The sequence below is a fragment of the Saimiri boliviensis genome, chromosome 8 (assembly GCF_048565385.1).
Source record: "Saimiri boliviensis isolate mSaiBol1 chromosome 8, mSaiBol1.pri, whole genome shotgun sequence".
NCBI classification, from domain to species: domain Eukaryota; kingdom Metazoa; phylum Chordata; class Mammalia; order Primates; family Cebidae; genus Saimiri; species Saimiri boliviensis.
In genome coordinates, this window is record NC_133456.1 from 102,258,367 (window position 1) to 102,276,198 (window position 17,832).

At 35.4% G+C, this 17,832-nt stretch overlaps 1 protein-coding gene across 1 annotated transcript in view; it reads right to left on the bottom strand.

Annotated features, from left to right (window-relative positions):
• Positions 1-504: 504 nt before the first annotated feature.
• The window catches only part of MALRD1 (MAM and LDL receptor class A domain containing 1), a 594,555-nt gene continuing 577,227 nt past the window's right edge, over positions 505-17,832 (bottom strand). The window contains exons 39-40 of the mRNA XM_039478847.2: positions 4,882-4,957; positions 505-826 (exon numbers count right to left, since the gene is read on the bottom strand). Coding sequence (XP_039334781.2) covers positions 737-826; positions 4,882-4,957 — 166 coding nt within the window. The 3' untranslated portion in view covers positions 505-736. The remainder of the gene's footprint in view (positions 827-4,881; positions 4,958-17,832) is intronic.

A 17,832-nucleotide genomic window follows, 5' to 3' on the forward strand; every position in this document is an offset into this window, starting at 1 on the left:
TCTAACCTGTAGGGGAACTGGACTGAGAGCACAGGCTGGGAAGTGAAAGTCTTCTAACAAGGTGTTCACTGAGGTCATGGAAGTTTTACAACAACCATCCTTAGAGGGGCTCCATCTCCTACATTCCTTGTTGTGGGGTAAGGATTGCCACATGATTCAAGACATTCGCCTGAAGAGTTTTCAGTTTCTTGTAGCTACAATCTTCTTAACTCATAGGTTTAGCATTATTTTTATGTGTATAGAAAAGTATAAATTATTTGAAAACACACAAGAATAGGAGGATAATTTATCACATTTTTTTTTTACAAAGTGCTGAAACAACTCATGATTATGTTGCCTTGGGTTTCTGTGGTTTGTCCATTTCTGCCTATGTGTATACCAAGTCAGTTCACCTGTGTTTCTAAGCTATTGAGCAAAGAAAGAACATTTTAAAACTTCTTTATATTCAGAATCTGAAAAGAATTGATTCATCATTTAAAAAAAAATCAAAGAAAAACAAGGAACTAGCTTAAGTTGAAATTTTATTAAAATATTCAGATGTTCAATGCAGATAAGGTACTGATTCTGATTCCATATAAACATTCTTTATATTCTGTAAGGAATTTTATTCAAAAGTGTTATAATTACACTGGGATTTTGAATCCTTTCTCTTTCTACCATTGTAGAAGATGAGTTTCCATCAGACTGGGGAGACTGCAATTTTTTGGAAACTACACATGTTGGATCAGACTTGCTCTCAATGTTGCTGTTTGAGATGATTTGCCATGGTCTCCAGGCCTCCTGATGTTCTGTCATATAATGGATTTGAGAAGGAATAGACAGAATTCTGAAGAAGAAAATCATATTTGAAAGGGTAGAATTTTAGCCATTAAAATAAGAAATCTCTTTAAGGAACATGCAGAATGTAGCAAAGGTCCTAATGAATTTTCACTGGAATAATAACTAGAACATCCCTGATTCTTCCTCTAGAACCTACAGCTTGCAATGCTTGATTTTCTGACACAAGCGTAGATTCCATGTATCCTGGGGTCCTCTGGAATTAGACACCACTACCTCAGCTCTGGAGGGGTAGGGAAGTACAATGACCAATATTTTGACTACTTCTTTTGCTGGCTTCACTAAGCTTTCTGTACTGAATATAGTTAGGTTAGATAAAATAAAGCAAACCCAATGGCTCTAAATATATAGAGCCATTTTATGTACATTTAAATGCCATTTCATTTAAGTTTTCTGTAAACTACATAATTATGGTTTAAACTATGTAATTATAGTTTACAGGAAAATCTAAAATGTGTGAAATTCTATTGGACAAGAATCGTGGTTTCTTCAACAAATAATGTGCAAGAAAAATAAGAGACAGAGAATGGAAACTAGAGATGAAAAGAGATTTAAGACACCTATCTACCCATTTGGATGCATATACCTTCTAAAATTTCTGATTTTAAAAATATAGCTACAGCAACGAAACCCCAATATAAAACCTTTTACTTATTTATGAGGGTGGTTGGGGTAGGTTGAACACTGAAAATCAGATGTCATTGAAACTTTATTGTTAAATGTTTAGGTATGATCCCGCCGCTATATTTTTAAAAGTCCTTATCCTTTAAAAACAAAACTGAAGTCTTTACAGTTGAAATCAAATGGTATCTGGGATTTGCTTGAAAACCTTCTTGAGGGTGAGGAAATGGAAGCAGGAGAGATGAAACAATAATGAATTTGGGTTGATAATCTTTGAAGCTGGCTGATGGGTACGTGGCAGTTGCTTACAATGAATATTGCTATGAATGTTGGCATCAATTGCCAATGAACATTGCCATGAATACTCTCTCAATTTCTGTATCAGAATGTGAATTTTCTCCAAGAGTTTTAAAAATAGAGTTTAAGGCCAGGCGCAGTGGCTCACACCTGTAATCCTAGCCATTTGCGAGGCCAATGCAGGCGGGTCCCAAGGTGAAGAGATCGAGACTTTCCTGGACAACATGGTGAAACCCCGTTTCTATTAAAAATACAAAAATTAGCTGGATGTGGTGGCACGTGCCTGTAGTCCCAGCTACTCAGGAAACTGAGGCAGGAGAATCGCTTGAACCTGGGAGGTAGAGGTTGTAGTGAGCCAAGATGATGCTACTGTACTCCAGACAGGCAACAGAGAGAGACTCTGTCTAAAATAAATAAATAAATAAATAAATAAATAGAGTTTAAGAGATAGACTTAGAGAAGTCTATCTTTCTAATGACAGGGAAAGTAGACCTAGTTTAATTAACACAAAGTCATTTGTTTCTGAAACAACAGAAGTCAAAATAGTAACAAAGTACTGGAGATATGCCAGGATTTCTTCTTTAGACATTCATAATGAAAGGAAAACAGAAAATGAAAAAGGATTTTTTCTTTCATCAAAATAGAAAATAAACATAAATCACTTCCAAGGTACTCTAAAGTCATCCATTAGGCCACCATACTCATACATAGTGGAAACCATATCAAAAATACATTGAAAGGTGGGTCTTTGATGGAGACCCCTTCCTCTGCTTGCTGAGAAGTATGAATCTGAATGCAACAGAATCCATTTCAGTAGAAAGTAAAGAATGTGTAACACCTACTGAGCCACTTTTCAGTTACTACAAGTTTGTAAGGAATTAATATAAAAAATACAAAATTTAAAAAAGACTTCACTTTAATTCCTTATCTCAAGTGTATCTTTCAGATAGCAAAAGTTAAACTAAGCTGAGGATAAAAAGTATTAAATGTTCTGGCCAGGCACAGTGGCTCATGCCTGTAATCCCAGCACTTTGGGAGGCCGAGGTAGGCGGATCACCTAAGATTAGGAGTTTGAGATCAGCTTGGTCAACAAGGTAAAACCCTATCTCTACTAAAAATACAAAAACTAGCCGGGCATGGTGGCGTGCACCATGCTACTCAGGAATAGCATTAGCTACTCAGGAGTAGCTAATCCCAGCTACTCAGGAAACTGAGGCAGGAGAATCACTTGAGCCCAGTGGGTGGAGGTTGCAGTGAGTCAAGGTCACACCACTGCATTCCAGCCTGGGCAACAAGAATGAAACTCCATCTTAAAAATAAATAAATGATAAATTTTCTTTCTCTAGTAAAAATGAAAATATATATTATATCATACATATTTGTTTTTTAAATATGTATGTATTTTTTCAACCATTAATTAGGGCTACCTTTTCATTTTTACTCTGTTTTGATTTACTTGTCTAATCATCTAAATTCATTTTCTCTGTGCTTTAGGAAATAATTTACTTTCTGTCTTCATTCCTACCAGAACAATACTAAAAGTATGTATCATATCATTGATTAAAACACAAAAATAAAAAAGCCAAGTGTTTTCTTAGGCTTCAACCACAGCACTAGAGGCTCTTAAACTACTAGAAACCACCTAAGCCAATAACCTTGTTACTCATTTTCATAACCAAGAACAGGATAAAGAACTATGACTTATTTTCATAAGAAAAGAGAATAATTAAAACTGTAGCTTTCTATAATACTCACTTTATAAGGAGTAAATTTGATATACCTCTAAAATTAGATGTAATAAAACTTTTATACTCCAGAAGTGGTGTGTCATAACTAACTTATTATATCCAGATGGATTCTCATAATGCCTACTTAAGGTATGAAAAAGAAAGAAAGGAATGAGATGTTCATCAAAGAGTACAAAGTCTTTGTGCAGGATGAATAAATTCTGGAGATCTAATGTATAGCATGTGACTATAGCTAATAATACTGTGTGATATACTTGAAATTTGCTAGGAGAGATCCTAAATGTTTTCAACACACACACACACACACACACACACACACACACACACACACACACACAGAGAGAGAGAGAGAGAGAGAGAGAGAGTTAACTATGTGAGGTGATATATTAATTAGTTTGGTTGTAGTAATCACTTCACAATGTATACCTATATTAAAACTTAATGTATACCTTAAACATATAAAAGTTTTATTTGTCAACTATACCTAAAAGTAACTTAAAAACTAAAAAAAAAAATAAAAATAAAAAATAAAGGAACAAGAAAGGTTTTCCTTGCCATTTTCTCTTTGCTAATACAAATAAGGGGTAGCCCCAAAAATGGCCAAGGAAGATTTAATACATTCTTATTTCCTTTTTTTCTTCTAAGTTATCAGGTAATTTCCTTTTTCTCTTCTAAGTTATCAGGTAATGGCCCTCACTACTCACTTATACAAATAATGAGTAGGCCCAAAAAGGGCCAAAGAAGATGTAATACATTCACATTTTTCTAAGTTATTAGGTAATGGCTCTCACTACTCACCCTAATTTTTTTTATACTTTAAGTTCTGGGGTACATGTGTAGAAAGTGCAAGTTCGTTACATAGGTCTACATGTGCCATGGTGTTTTGCTGCATCCATCAACCCATCACCTACATAAAGTATTTCTCCCAATGCTGTCCCTCCCCTAGACTCCAACCCCTGACAGGCCCCAGTACTCTAAATTTAAACAGAACATAGAATGTTATCCTTTCTTCTGTTTTTGAAAATAAAATATGAAAGACATTCAATGAACAGTTACTGTAAGTAGCTGACTAATACTCTGTGGGTTAACCTGATATTTTCCAGATTTGTCAGTTCTTTTTGAATGTAAACAGTGACCGCAATGCCACTGAACAGTGAAATGATTTTACAAGCAGATTGAAACTGTCCTGAAATGGAAAATTCTCACAGGACATTTCTAGAGACCGAAACCCCTTTCTACCCCCAACTGAAATAACTCCACTAAAACATGTATTTATGATGTAGAAACATGTTCAAACAACACTGGTTCATTTGTGTGTGTGTATGTGTGTGCGTTTGTACATTTGTGGGAAGTGATACAGTTCACCCTTGACACTTACCTCTGTTTTCTCTGGGTCACTCCAGTTCCCGTAAATGGGATTGACAAAGGCACCGTTACCACTTCCCTCTGTTTTCCTTCAAGCACATAGGGCCATCAAGAAAAAAAAAAAAAGTATTGAAATTTACCATCGTACCTTTTCAGGTTGTTGGTTAGACATTTTTGAGAGGCATGTTGTCTAGCTAGCACACTTATTTTCATTAATGTATTACCATAAGTAAAGTCTGTTTGTTTTTTATTTATTTATTTATTTTTTTGCAGGACACCAAGGTGACCACATTCATGAAAGCAAATGTAATTTGAACTCTGAGTATTTATATCCAAATAAACCCAGGCAAATAAAAGAAATGGCAAAAGTTAGTCTTAATCTTTGATTTCTGAAAATATTACTCAGTGCAAAGCATCCAACATTAGAAAGAACAATGTCATATAAAGCTGTACTAGTGATAAAGAAAGGCCATCTTGAAGTCCTTGACAATGCAAAGTGCCAAACCACTACATCCTGAAGACTGTTTTCCATGACAGTATCTGGCATAAAGATCTGTAGCACATGAGTCATAGTCTTTAACATTTTAATCAGCAAGCTTAGATATAAGCATTTTGAAAAATTCTTTATGGTAGTGTTTCCTTTCATGAATATCAAACAGCAAGTCCATGGTAATATCACATATTGGACTAGATGTGCATAATTCACTATCATTAACTAGACTCTATATGATTATTTTGTTTTTATGTTTCACTTAAGAATTAACACAGTTATCAGAAGACATGCAGCCCCGGACTACTTGGTGACAACTGATGAAGAAAAAGTGTCCATCATAGGAACAACAACAACAAAAAAACCAAAACCTAAATAAGTACAGACACACACATACACATGAAGGGATCATATACATGCATGTGTACACACACACACACACACACACACACACACACACACACATACACACACACAAGAATGGAAGATCAATTCCAGGATGACTGTTTTAAGGGCTTAATAACGAAAGTAACAAATATATAATGTATGATAATTGTATAATACAACGTAAAATATATGTATAAGGTACATAATGTATTTTTGTCTAATCAGCCTATAGTGAAAATTAATGTTTGTCAGTAATACACATCTAAGTCCCAAAATAAAATATAGTAAAAAGGTGTCTCTTACTGATTTGATTTCTGAAAAGAAACTGCCAGAGGTATAACTGCTTGTTGTCATCTACCAAACCACATGGTCCTTTTTGAAGAAACTGCAGCATTAGTGAGCCTAACAGTCTAATCTGGCTAATTATATTTGGCTGCTAATACATTTTTCCTATGGATTCAGTGTCTTTTAAGCTTCCCGAACTCCACGGTTTTTAAGAAATTGGCTTAAATATACAATAGATTAAATATTTCGTCTTCATGAAGGCTGCATTTTGCTTATTGATGAAAAGGGCCACATGCATCCATTTTGTGGGTTATTATTGAAAAAAGTCTGAACTGAGTCAACAAATATGTTAATTCTGTAACCACCAACTGAATGCTTTTTAGTTGCTCTGATTAATTTGAGTAAGTTTGTGTTTGACTCTTTGCCTTTACTTTGTTCAAGACTAGTCTATGTTGAATTCTCATAGTAGTAATCTCAGTACATAGTATGGTTAGTGCATGAGCTGAGCCAGGGATGATCTTGGAGTTGATGCTGGGTAAGGAGTGAAATGCAGTTTTGAAATATATCAAAATAACAAAGCAGGAAAATTTGGACATGGAAGTAGGGATGATCAAAACAGAATAGAAATTAGGAACTAAGTAAAGGTAAGACATCCATTGACACTAAGAGCTCAGAAAAATTAATAGAGGCTGAAATCAGGCATGAAATCAGGAAGCAGGAGGAAACCCAAAGCACAGGGCTAGACAGGACAGATGGTCAAAGGCTGAGCATGCAACCAGGAGCTGAAGAGACCGGCTTGGCATGGGTTGCAAGGATGTGAGAGGCAGGAGCAACACAAAAGATCTTGATATGAAGCAATTATTTTGGCCTTAAACTGCTGGGACCAAATGACCCAGACCATGGTTGGCAGTCAAAGCTGGGTAAATTTATACAGTTCCCAGCCCTGTTAATTCAGTTATTGCAGCTAATTATCTTCTGAAAAGGTTTTAAGTCTGAAATAATTTTCTATTAAAATGAAAAAAGAACATTTGAAGGTGTTTGGCCTTCAAGATTTGGGTAACTACAAAGAAGGAAGACGACATTTAAGAGTCAGGATGTGGAGTTGTAAGAAAAGAAGAAAGGGTTTCAGTGTGCGTATGAGAAGGTAAGCAATGGCAAATCCTTCCTACTTCAACTTTTGTTTTTTAGTAGTCTCAAATTGCTTCTATTCTTCCCAGGTCAAAGTTATAACTCTCATTCCTGAAAACCCCTGGATTATTTACCTTATAAATAAATAGAAAAGACATTAACATTTGAGACATTAAATGTTAATGTCTTTCCTACTTATTTATAAGGTAAAATATCACACATACCATCCACAGATTCTTCCGTGAAGGAAATGCTAGGGTCACTCCATACATTTACGATTTCAAGTTTGACAATATGATTTTCCATCTTCATCAATTACGTCAATTTGATATTCATATACAGGCAATTTGATTTAAAATGGTAGATCCTTGCATGAGGGAAATAAAATGTTTGTTTCATTATAAAGTTTTCTGCAATTTCTGAAACTCAGTGGTGTAATGATGAGTTTTCATCAGGCGAAAAAAAAAAATGCAATGTTTGACTTACTGATTTCGTGAATATGCCAGTAGCTGTTAAGGAGTTGATATTCTTTTTTCCCTCACCCAGTGAATAAGTGAGTTGTGAGAATTGAGATTCTAAAGAACATAACCACCTCTAGGAATAATGAAGATCAAGGAACTGACTTAGAAATTCTGAGCAGAGGAAAGGAAGTTGCATGGATCATATGAGCTTTTCTCCCTTGACTTATCATGCATTCACATAAATTATTATTAAGTTTCTCTTAGATCCATTACATGCAGACACTGTCCAAAGTGGCATTCTGAATGTGTGACAGGAGACATATGTCAGGCCAGAACTAAGATAATTCTGATGGCAATTTCCAATTTTAATTTAGTGAGCATATTTATACTTCTAACGGAATTCACTTATTAACGGAACAACATCGTTTTAGTGTTGATAAAAGCATGGAAGTTTTTATAATAGTCTCAAATGATTACAAATGGAATGAAGAAAAACAAAAAGAATTTTTCAAACCTATGTTACATCCAGTAAACATGACTTTGAGGTGAATATTTTACGTTTTTAACAGCTTTATGGAGCTACAAATCACATGGCATACAATTACCAAATTTAAAGTATACAATTCAGTGATTTTCAGTAATTTTACTTTTATTAATTTTTAATTTTTAAAAGAATGGTAATCTATACATCACAAAAAAATTGCTATTTTTAACCATTTGAAGTATACGATTCAATGTCATTAATTCCATTCACAGTGTTGTGCTACCATTACTACTATTTCCAAAATGTTTTTATCACTCTGAACTGAAACTCCATGGCCAGTAAGCATTAACATTCCATTCTCCTCCAAACAATCCCAGGTAAACATCTACTTTCTGTCTTTATGAGGCTCTAGGTACCTCACCTAAGTGGAATCATATAATATTTGACCTTTTGTGTTTGGCTTATTTCACTTAGCATAATTTTTTCAAGATTCATCCATATTGTAGCATTTATCAGAATTTTAATCATTTGTATTGCTGAATAATATTCCATTGTTTGTATATGTCACATTTTGTTGATTCATTCACCTGTTGATGGAAATTTGGGCAGTTTCCATTTTTTGGTTATTGAAATAGTGCTATGGTGAACAGTGCTGTATGAATATCTGTTTAAGTCTCTATTTTGATTCTTCTAGGTGTGTAACTAGGCAGTGAATTGAGGGAACACACAGTAATTCTTTTTAACTTTTGAGGAATTGCCAAACTGTTTTTGATAGCAATGCACCATTCTACATTCCCACCAATAATGTGTGAGGGTTTCTATTTCTCCTCATCCTCATGAACACTTGTTATTATCAGTTTTATTATTATTATTGTTATTGCTATCTCAGTAGATGTGAATTGATATCTAATTGTGATCCTGATTTTCATTTCCCTAATGACTAGTGATGCTGAAAATCTTTTTTATGTGCTTATTGACTGTGTGTAATCTCTTTGAAGAAATGTCTGTTCAAGTCCTTTGTCCATTTTGAAATTGGGTTGTCTTTTTCTTAAGTTTTATGCATTTTTACATATTCTAGATATTGAACTTTTATCAGATAATTTTAAATATTTTCTACCATTTTGTAGCCTATCTTTTTCACTTTCCTGATAATGTCTTTTGATGCACAAAAGGTTTTGATTTTGATAAAGTCCCATTTACTTATTTATTTTTTGTTGTTGTTGCTTGTGCTTTTAGTGTCATATTTAAGAATCAATTTCCAAGTCCAAGTCATGAAGATTTATCACTGTTTTCTTCTAAATGCATTATGGCTTTAGCTCTTACATGTAGCCTTTTGATCCATTTTGAGTTAATTTCTGCATGTGGCGAGAAGTAGGGGTCCATCTGCACTCTTCTGTATGTCAAAATCGAGTTCTCCCAATATCATCTATTGAAGAGACTATGCGTTCCCCCATTGAATGGACTTGATCTTTGTCAAACATCAATTCATGTATGGGTTTATATTTGAATTTTCAATTCAGTTGTCTAGTCTCATGCCTTTTGAGACTGTTTTGTTTGGTGTATTTTGTAGTAAATTTTGAAAGTGGAAAGTCTGAGTTCTCCAACATTGTTTTGGCTATTTGGTACCCTTGCAATATATAAATTTGAGAAGAGGTTTTTCATGTTTGAAAAATGGTTGTTGGAATTTTTGAAAGAGATTGCTTTGAATCTGTAGGTTGCTATATTAGTCTGTTTCATGCTGCTATGAAGAAATACCTGAGCCTGGGTAATTTGTAAAGGAAAGAGGTTTAATTAACTCACAGTTCCACAGGGTTGGGGAGGCCTCAGGTAACTTACAGTCATGACAGAAGGGGAAACAAACATGTCCCTCTTCACACAGCAGCAGCAGCAAGGAGAAGTGCAGAGCAAAAGGGGGGAAAGCCCCTCACAAAACCATCAGACCTTTCAATAACTTACTCACTATCACAAGAACAGCATGAGGGTAACTGCCCCCATGATTAAACTACCTCCCACCAGGTCCCTCCCACTACCTGTGAAGATTATGGAAACTAGAATTCAAGATGAGATTTGGGTAGGGACACAGAGTCAAACGATATCAGTTGCTTTAGTTAGTATTAACTTCTTGACAATATTGTCTTCCTTTCCATGAACTTAGTCTGTCATTGCATTTAGTCAAGCCTTACTTAATTTCTGAATGTTTTGTGAATTTTAAGTGCATAAATCTTTCATCTCACTGGTTCAATTTGTTCACAGGTATTTTATTCTTTTTGATACTATTGTCAATGGAAGTGCCTTCTAGATTTCATTTTCAGATTGTTCATTGCTGGTATGCAGCAATACAACTGATTTTTGAGTGCTGTTCTTTTTTTAAAAAAATTATTTATTTTACTTTAGGTGCATACTATATCTGGCATTTCTCCCCATGTTATCCTTATACCCTGTAACTTCTCTGAGTTTGTTTGTTTGCTCTAGCAGCTTTCTTGTGAATTGTTTGGGATTTCTTATATATAGAATCATGCCATTTGTGAATACTGAATTTTACATCTGCTTTTCCAATTTGAATGCCTTATACTTCCCTTTTTCCCAATTCCTCTGGCGAAAATTTATTTTTGATAACCACATCTATCACTAGCTTAGTGGGGCTATAAAACTTCCTTAATATAAACAATTTTAAAGTTAATGTATGGGAAAATTATTACAGCAATGTTTGGACAGTTTTAGGGTAGAGTCTGATTATCACTTAAAGCAAACATCTTGAGACTAGATAAGTGAATAAACCTTTATCTGGGTTGAAAGAAAACAAAGTTGACAGTGAGACTAGCTGTCACTCTGAATGCTGAAGTGTCCATGACAGAGTGACAGCACAATGTTTCTGCTGAGAGGCCTGTCCTTCAAAATGAGCATCTTTTTACACACATTGCAAGTTTGTTAATTTTTAAATACACTTTTATAATTTGTTTTACTGTTTTCTATTAACTTTATTTACGAAATTGATTGCCATTTTGGTGATAAATGGATGATTTGATTTATTTATCTTAACTACAGACCTGCATGCTTTCTTTTTTATTTTATTTTTTCTAATTTACCAGTAAGTCACTTGGTTTGTCTATAAAACTGTTCAGGCTGCTTAGTGAAATTCACCAAACACCTAGTTTCCACATTATCCCATGAGAGTAACACTGTTGCAGTGTGTTCCATATTTAAAAGTAGGTTTAGAAAACACTTGAGAAAAATGAGCTCAAGACTTCTAATTTTTTTGTTTTTTTGTTTTTTTACTTTTAGAGACAGAGTCTCACTCTGTTGCCCAGGCTGACATACAATGGTGTGATCATAGCTCACTGCAGCCTTGAACTCCTGGACTCAAAAGATCCTCCTACCTCAGCTTTCTGAGTAGCTGGGACTATAGGTGCATGCCAACACACCCGGCTAATTTTAGAACTTCTTAGTCAAATTCACCAAACACCTAATTTCCGCTACCACCTCAAGGGAGTAATGCTGATGCAATATGTTCATATTTAAAATTAGGCTTAGAAAATATTCAAATAAAATGAGCTGAAAGTTTAATTTTTAAAAATTTTTACTTTTAGAGACAGAGTCTCACTATGTTGCTCAAAACTTCAGCACAGATTTTTTAAGCGAAAGGAAATACCATTTGTGAAGTTCATGGCTGATTTCTGTAGCATCTTGGTGGATTGTATTATAAAACTTTAGTGTTAAAATCTGTCCACTCAAATGTATGAAGAATCATACTTTCTGAAATTAGGATAATTACAATACAATTTCAAATGATACGAATGGATAAACATAATCATTTATCTATCAAAAGATATTTCCTCTGTACGTCGTGTGTGGAGGCATTGATTCTCATGCTTCCATGACTGAACTAATTTCTAAACATTGTTTCTAAGATGTGAGACAATATCCTAAATCCGAGACACACTTGTCATGAGTGTAAGTAGCTGAAAGAAACTGATGCTCTAACAACGTGGCAACTCACTCTTTCTGATGGTGGAAAGAGTATTTTTTAATGTTACTTATCATTTTACTTATTCATTTATTGAAATTCACCCAACATGTCTAGGACACATACTATGTACTAAATGTTTCACTGGGTCCTAGCCTTACAAAATTGATTAGTATATGGCTCCCACCTCTAGAGCTTTTCAGAGGGTGGCAATTGCTAAGTTCTGTCTCTTCGATGAAATGACATGTTTACAAAATGCTTATCACAAGTAAGCGTCCACTGATAGTTGAGTGCTATTCTCTTTACCTTCTTTCCTTAAGCCTTTCTCCTTTCGTCATTTACATCTTTTTTTAAACATCCTCCTTCTTCCTCCTGACCCCCAAATTTGTGAAATGAAAGGATACTGGTGTAAAGAACAATCATAAGGAGGTGTCGAAATTAATAATAATCATCACTGTAGTACTTTTAATTTTTTCACCTTCATTTTAGAGACATGGTCTTGCTCTTCACCCAGGCCATAATATAGTAGCATGATCCTAGCTCACAACAGACTCCAACTCCTGGGATCAAGAGATCCTCCTGCCTCGCCTCCTGACTAGCTGGGACTACAGGAATATGCTACTACACCCAGCTAATTTTTAAATTTTTTGTAGAGATGACATCTCACTATGTTGCTCAGGCTGGTCTTGAACATCCAGCCTCAAGCAATCCTCTCACCTCAGCCTCTGAACGTTCTGGGATTACAGTTATGGGCCACCATGCCTGGCATTACTTTTAATTTTAAAAAACAAATTAATTTGGAGCCTAGCAAGAACCTTTGCAACCATCTTGTCTCTGTCGTTTAATACAGATGAAGCAACTGAGATGCTTCCCCAACTAGACTATAAGTCCTCTGGAGGATAAGGAACATGTCTGGTTTCCTCATTTCTCTGTCACAGCAACTTGTGAATGCCTGAATACAGTAGAAATCAAATGAATGTTTGTAGAAAGAATAATGATAATTGCCTATAGTCTAAAGGTTTAGTGATGAAATGAAGTCCATTAACCTCTCTCTGCTTATTTCCACCCTCAACAATATATTTCATCAACTCCCATAGAGGAAAAGACAATTCAGTTTTTACTATTGTTCAGTAGAGCCACATTTGTATGTAGCTTCCTGTTCTGCTTAGCCCAAGACTTTAAGTGGGCCAGGAGCCGACCTCTGCCCTCTGTTTTTTCCATTCCTTTTTCACCTGCTTAAGTGGCAGCCCAGAGGAGCTTGGGGGCTTCCCTGAAGATGAGCGGAGTAGAGTAGATTAGGCATGGCCTTCCTATCTCTTTCTACTATGGAAAAACTCAGAAAGCTATATGGCTGGAAAAAAAAAATCACCTTGGTACTAACTTGTTATTTAATAATATTTGAAAAACAAAGACCTGTGTTCCTCCTAAGTACTTCTTTTAAAAAATGGAGGGGAATGAAAGATCTATGCATAAACATCAAGATCTTCAAGTGAATTTTCAGGCTGTGAAGTATTTGATTTGTTACTACTGGAGAGAGATGTTTCCTAATCATAAAAATGCATGTGACTCCTTTTTCTTAAAGGATGCATCTAAATTATGAAAGACACAAATTTCACTGGTGGAAATAGAATTCATTTATTCTGGAGTCATGCCTGTTACATTATATTTTGTTTAGCCTAATTAATGGTGAATCTGAGTTGTCCCAGAGAAGTAAAACTTAATTCTCCTCTCCCTACTTCCACCTCGGTCATTTAAAAATCTTGTTAGTTTTTCCCAAATGTTTCCAGTCTTAAGATTTAAGGAATTTGAAGCCTTTCCCAACAGTCTAATCTTCCAGATAAAAGGAAAATACAATATTCCAATAAAAATAAAATATTTCTGGGTTTCCATTTTAATCATACCTATTTTAAATGTTCATTAAATATATTTCCCTCTACCAAGAAGAGATCATTTTACAAATGTTTGTTTCTTAACCAGGTACTGGTTTCTTTTTCTTTGTTTGCTTTTTAACTTTGTATCATCCTAAAAATCAATGAGCTATGTTTTATTTTTATTTTTTCTTCCCTGGCTTTATAACCTAGGGAAATAGGTTTTGTGGTTTGTTTACTTGTTCATTTTTAACTTGCAGTAATCATGAGAGATTGGTGTACTATATTTCCCATGTAACTCTCAGTCTCAAATGGTTCACATGTATCATCTTTCTTGTCTCAAAACCTGAAAGTATTTTTTTACACTCTGTGTCTGATCATTACAGTTCTTTTTTTAGCCTGTTTAAATAGACTGTTTAAGGAAAGTAATCATAAATTTTAATTTTAGACACTATTTTGTCCTTCTTGTAATAAAGACAGATTTGTGGCATTTTACAAAAGAAAAATTAGCACAGTAAATGGACATAAAACAAATAAGCAGGTAGAAGGCTGGAGAAAGGGACTCTGAGAACAGGAAAACAGTACTGAGCCAGCGGTAACAAGATGGACAGTTCATGAAATGGGTATCATTGGAGTATGTATATTTATTTGAGGCAGAATGCAACTTACACTTTCAGATTCTAGAATTCACATTTAAGCAGGACAATCAATTACACAGGCTATAATTTCAAAAAGAAACAAACCAGATGCTTAGAAGCACTTCTTCTCCAACTCAAGAGATAAAAGATTAATTGTGTGGATAGTGTTACTGTAATCTAATGTAACCAAGTAACAAGTCCCTCACAACATTATTTTAGGAAAATCAGCAAAGGGTTGCATTAGGTTGTTTTAACTAATAACTTTCAAATATCAGGCTGAAATGATGCCAAGATGTGCTTCAGTAAAAGCTATCCAGAGAGTGTTGGCAAGGAGGGAGGGAGATTTTATGGAGATCTTGAAGCATAACAAGAGAATCTGGTTTTGGGGGCATTTTTGTATGTTCATGTTTATCATAAAAAAGTCAACAACAAGCTTATAATGTATAGTTCATAATTGCAGTGTAACATATTAGATATGTTATAAAAGTCTCTAATTAGAAAAAAATTGTGCAAAGCCTTAAGGTATTAGAAGAAATAAATTGAGTCTGTCAAGTCAACCTATTCTCATTGAGTGTTCACGCTCATGAAGTAACATGTTATTGAACTACTGCTAATGAGAGCGAGAGAGAGAGAGAGAGAGAGAAAGAGAGAGAGAGAGAGAGAGAGAGAGAAATTATAAGAGAATGTAAATAGTAAACTATATAACGGGCTCTATTGTCAAAATGATGATTTTAAAAAAAAAACAATCTGGAGGAAAAGAAAGAAAAGAACAAACCAATTTCAAAAAGCAAGGATACATTAGGGGGAAATGTCTATGAGCTCACATTTTTATTTCCAAGTCCTTAAGCAACAAACTGAACCAAATGTTTGGGTGAAAAAGTTCAGAAAGAATTGGGTTTGCAAACGCAACCAGAAATGCCACAAAAGGCAGAGGAAAAGATTTATCACCCAGGGTCACAAAACCAAGCAATTGGAACACCAGATTTTGCTAAACTAATTCACATGATACAGCAGCTGCTTTATTTTTCTTCTACTCTTTTCAGGCAGGAAATAAATATGCTGACCACAAAACCTGTCACCGTTTAAGCACTCTTTCTGTGGCAGAGCACTTTAATGGGAACATGCCCAGGAATATGGAGGCAATTAGTAGGAATAAAGCTGACCCAGGTTTCTGTAACTTAACCTTAAAGAAAACCCAGGCTGCCAATGGGAGCTCCATCTTCACCCTACTTCTCAAGTGCAGTGTTAGCAAATTCACAACCACCTAATAGAAACCAGATGCCTAGCAGGAGAGTCCCTTTAGAAATATATTTGATAGGATATACATATATGGATTTTTTTTTTTTTGGACAGTGTCTTGCTCTGTTGCCCAGGTTGGAGTACAGTGGTGGGATCATGGTTTGACCTCCTGGGGTCATGCAACCCTCCCTCCTCAGCCTTTTGGGTAGCTAGTACTACAACCATATACCACCATGACCAGCTAATCTTAAAATATATATATATTTTGCTGAGATGAGGTCTTGCTGTGTTGCATTGAGCTCCTGGACTCAAGCAATCCTGTCTCAGCCTCACAAAGCACTGGCATTATAGGCATGAGCCACCATGAATGACCTAACAGCACATTTGAAAACTCCATCTTGACCTAGTAAAATGACTAGGAGTTGGTCTTTAGGTAATAATTAGAGAGAAAGACCAAAATGTACATAGAAAAAAATTTCATCATAAATTATCAATAACAATGAAAAATTAAATGCAAGCTAAATGTCTAATAATTGGAGAATGGCTAATGACACAGCATTATTCAGCTTTTTCAAGTCATGTTTTAAAGAATATAAAGTGGTATAGGGCTGTGAAATGCTTTGGATGCTTGTCCCCTTCAAATCTCATGATGAAATGTGATCTCCAATGTTGGAGGTAGAGCCTGGTGGGATCTGATTGGATCACTGACAGATCCCTCACAAATGGCTCTGCGCCATCCCCTTGGTGATGAGTGAGTTCTGGCCCTGAGTTCATGCGATTCTGTTGTTTAAAAGTGTGTGGGACCTCCTCCCACTCACTTTTGCTCTTGCTCTTGACACATCATGTTCCTGCTCCACTTCGCCTTTTATCATGAGTAAAAGCTTCCTGATTCCTCTCAGGAGCTGAGTAGATGCTGGAACCAAGCTTCTTGTACAGCTTGCAGAACATAAGCCAATTAAATTGCTTTTCTTTATAAATTATCCAGCCTCAGATTCCTTCCTTCCTCCCTCCCTCCCTTCCTCCCTCCTTCCCTCCCTTCCTTCTTTCTTTCTTTTTTTGAGACAGAATTGTTCTAGAGTGCAGTGGACCAATCTTGGCTTGCTACAGCCTCCACCTCCTGAGTTCAAGTGATTGTCATGCCTCACCATCCCAAATAGCTGAAATTACAAGCATGTATCACCACGCCTGACTAATTTTTGTATGTTTAGTAGAAATGGGGTTTTGCAATGTTGCCCAGGCTGGTCTCAAACTCATGACCTCAAGTGATCTGCCAGTCTTGGCCTCTCAAAGTGCTGAGATTACAGGTGTGAGCCACCATGCCCAGTTCTAGCCTCAGGTATTTCTTTATAGTAACACAAAAAATGGCCTAACACAGGCTGTGGTTTTCAAAGTGTGGGCTCTGGACTTCTGGAGGTTTTAAGATACCTTCCAAGGGTCTACAAATTCAAAACTATTTTTCATATTAATAATAAGACTAAAATTTAAGCTAGATTAATGAGTTTTTATTATAGTAGACTTTTTACTGGGATGATATTTACACTGATGGCCCAGATGTGATGGAGAGGAAAATGGCAAGTTTCTTAGCATTAGTTAAAGTCATGGTGCCAAACTATACACTGTGTTCTTCATCAACATCTGTTGCCAGTAAAGCCAGTTACACTTCAAAATGACTTTGATAAAGCCTCAAAAATTATTAGTCATATTAACTTGCACGTCTGCAGCATAATTCGTTTGAATATTCTGCGAAGTATGCATATAAAGCATCTTTGTGAAATACTGGAGCACATGTTGTCTTATGGAAAAGCACTGAGATTGAGTTGCATGCTAAACTAGCCACTTTCTCATCTTGGAGCAAAATTTGGATTTGAAAAAATTACTGACCGAAAAACTGTGGTTCTTTACATTACAGCATTTGGCAGACATTTTCATGAAAAGGAGAGAAGCAAGGCTCTTACATCAAAGAAAACACCAATAGTGTCTGTTGCTGAGAAGCTTCAAACATCCAAACAAAAATAAGAAT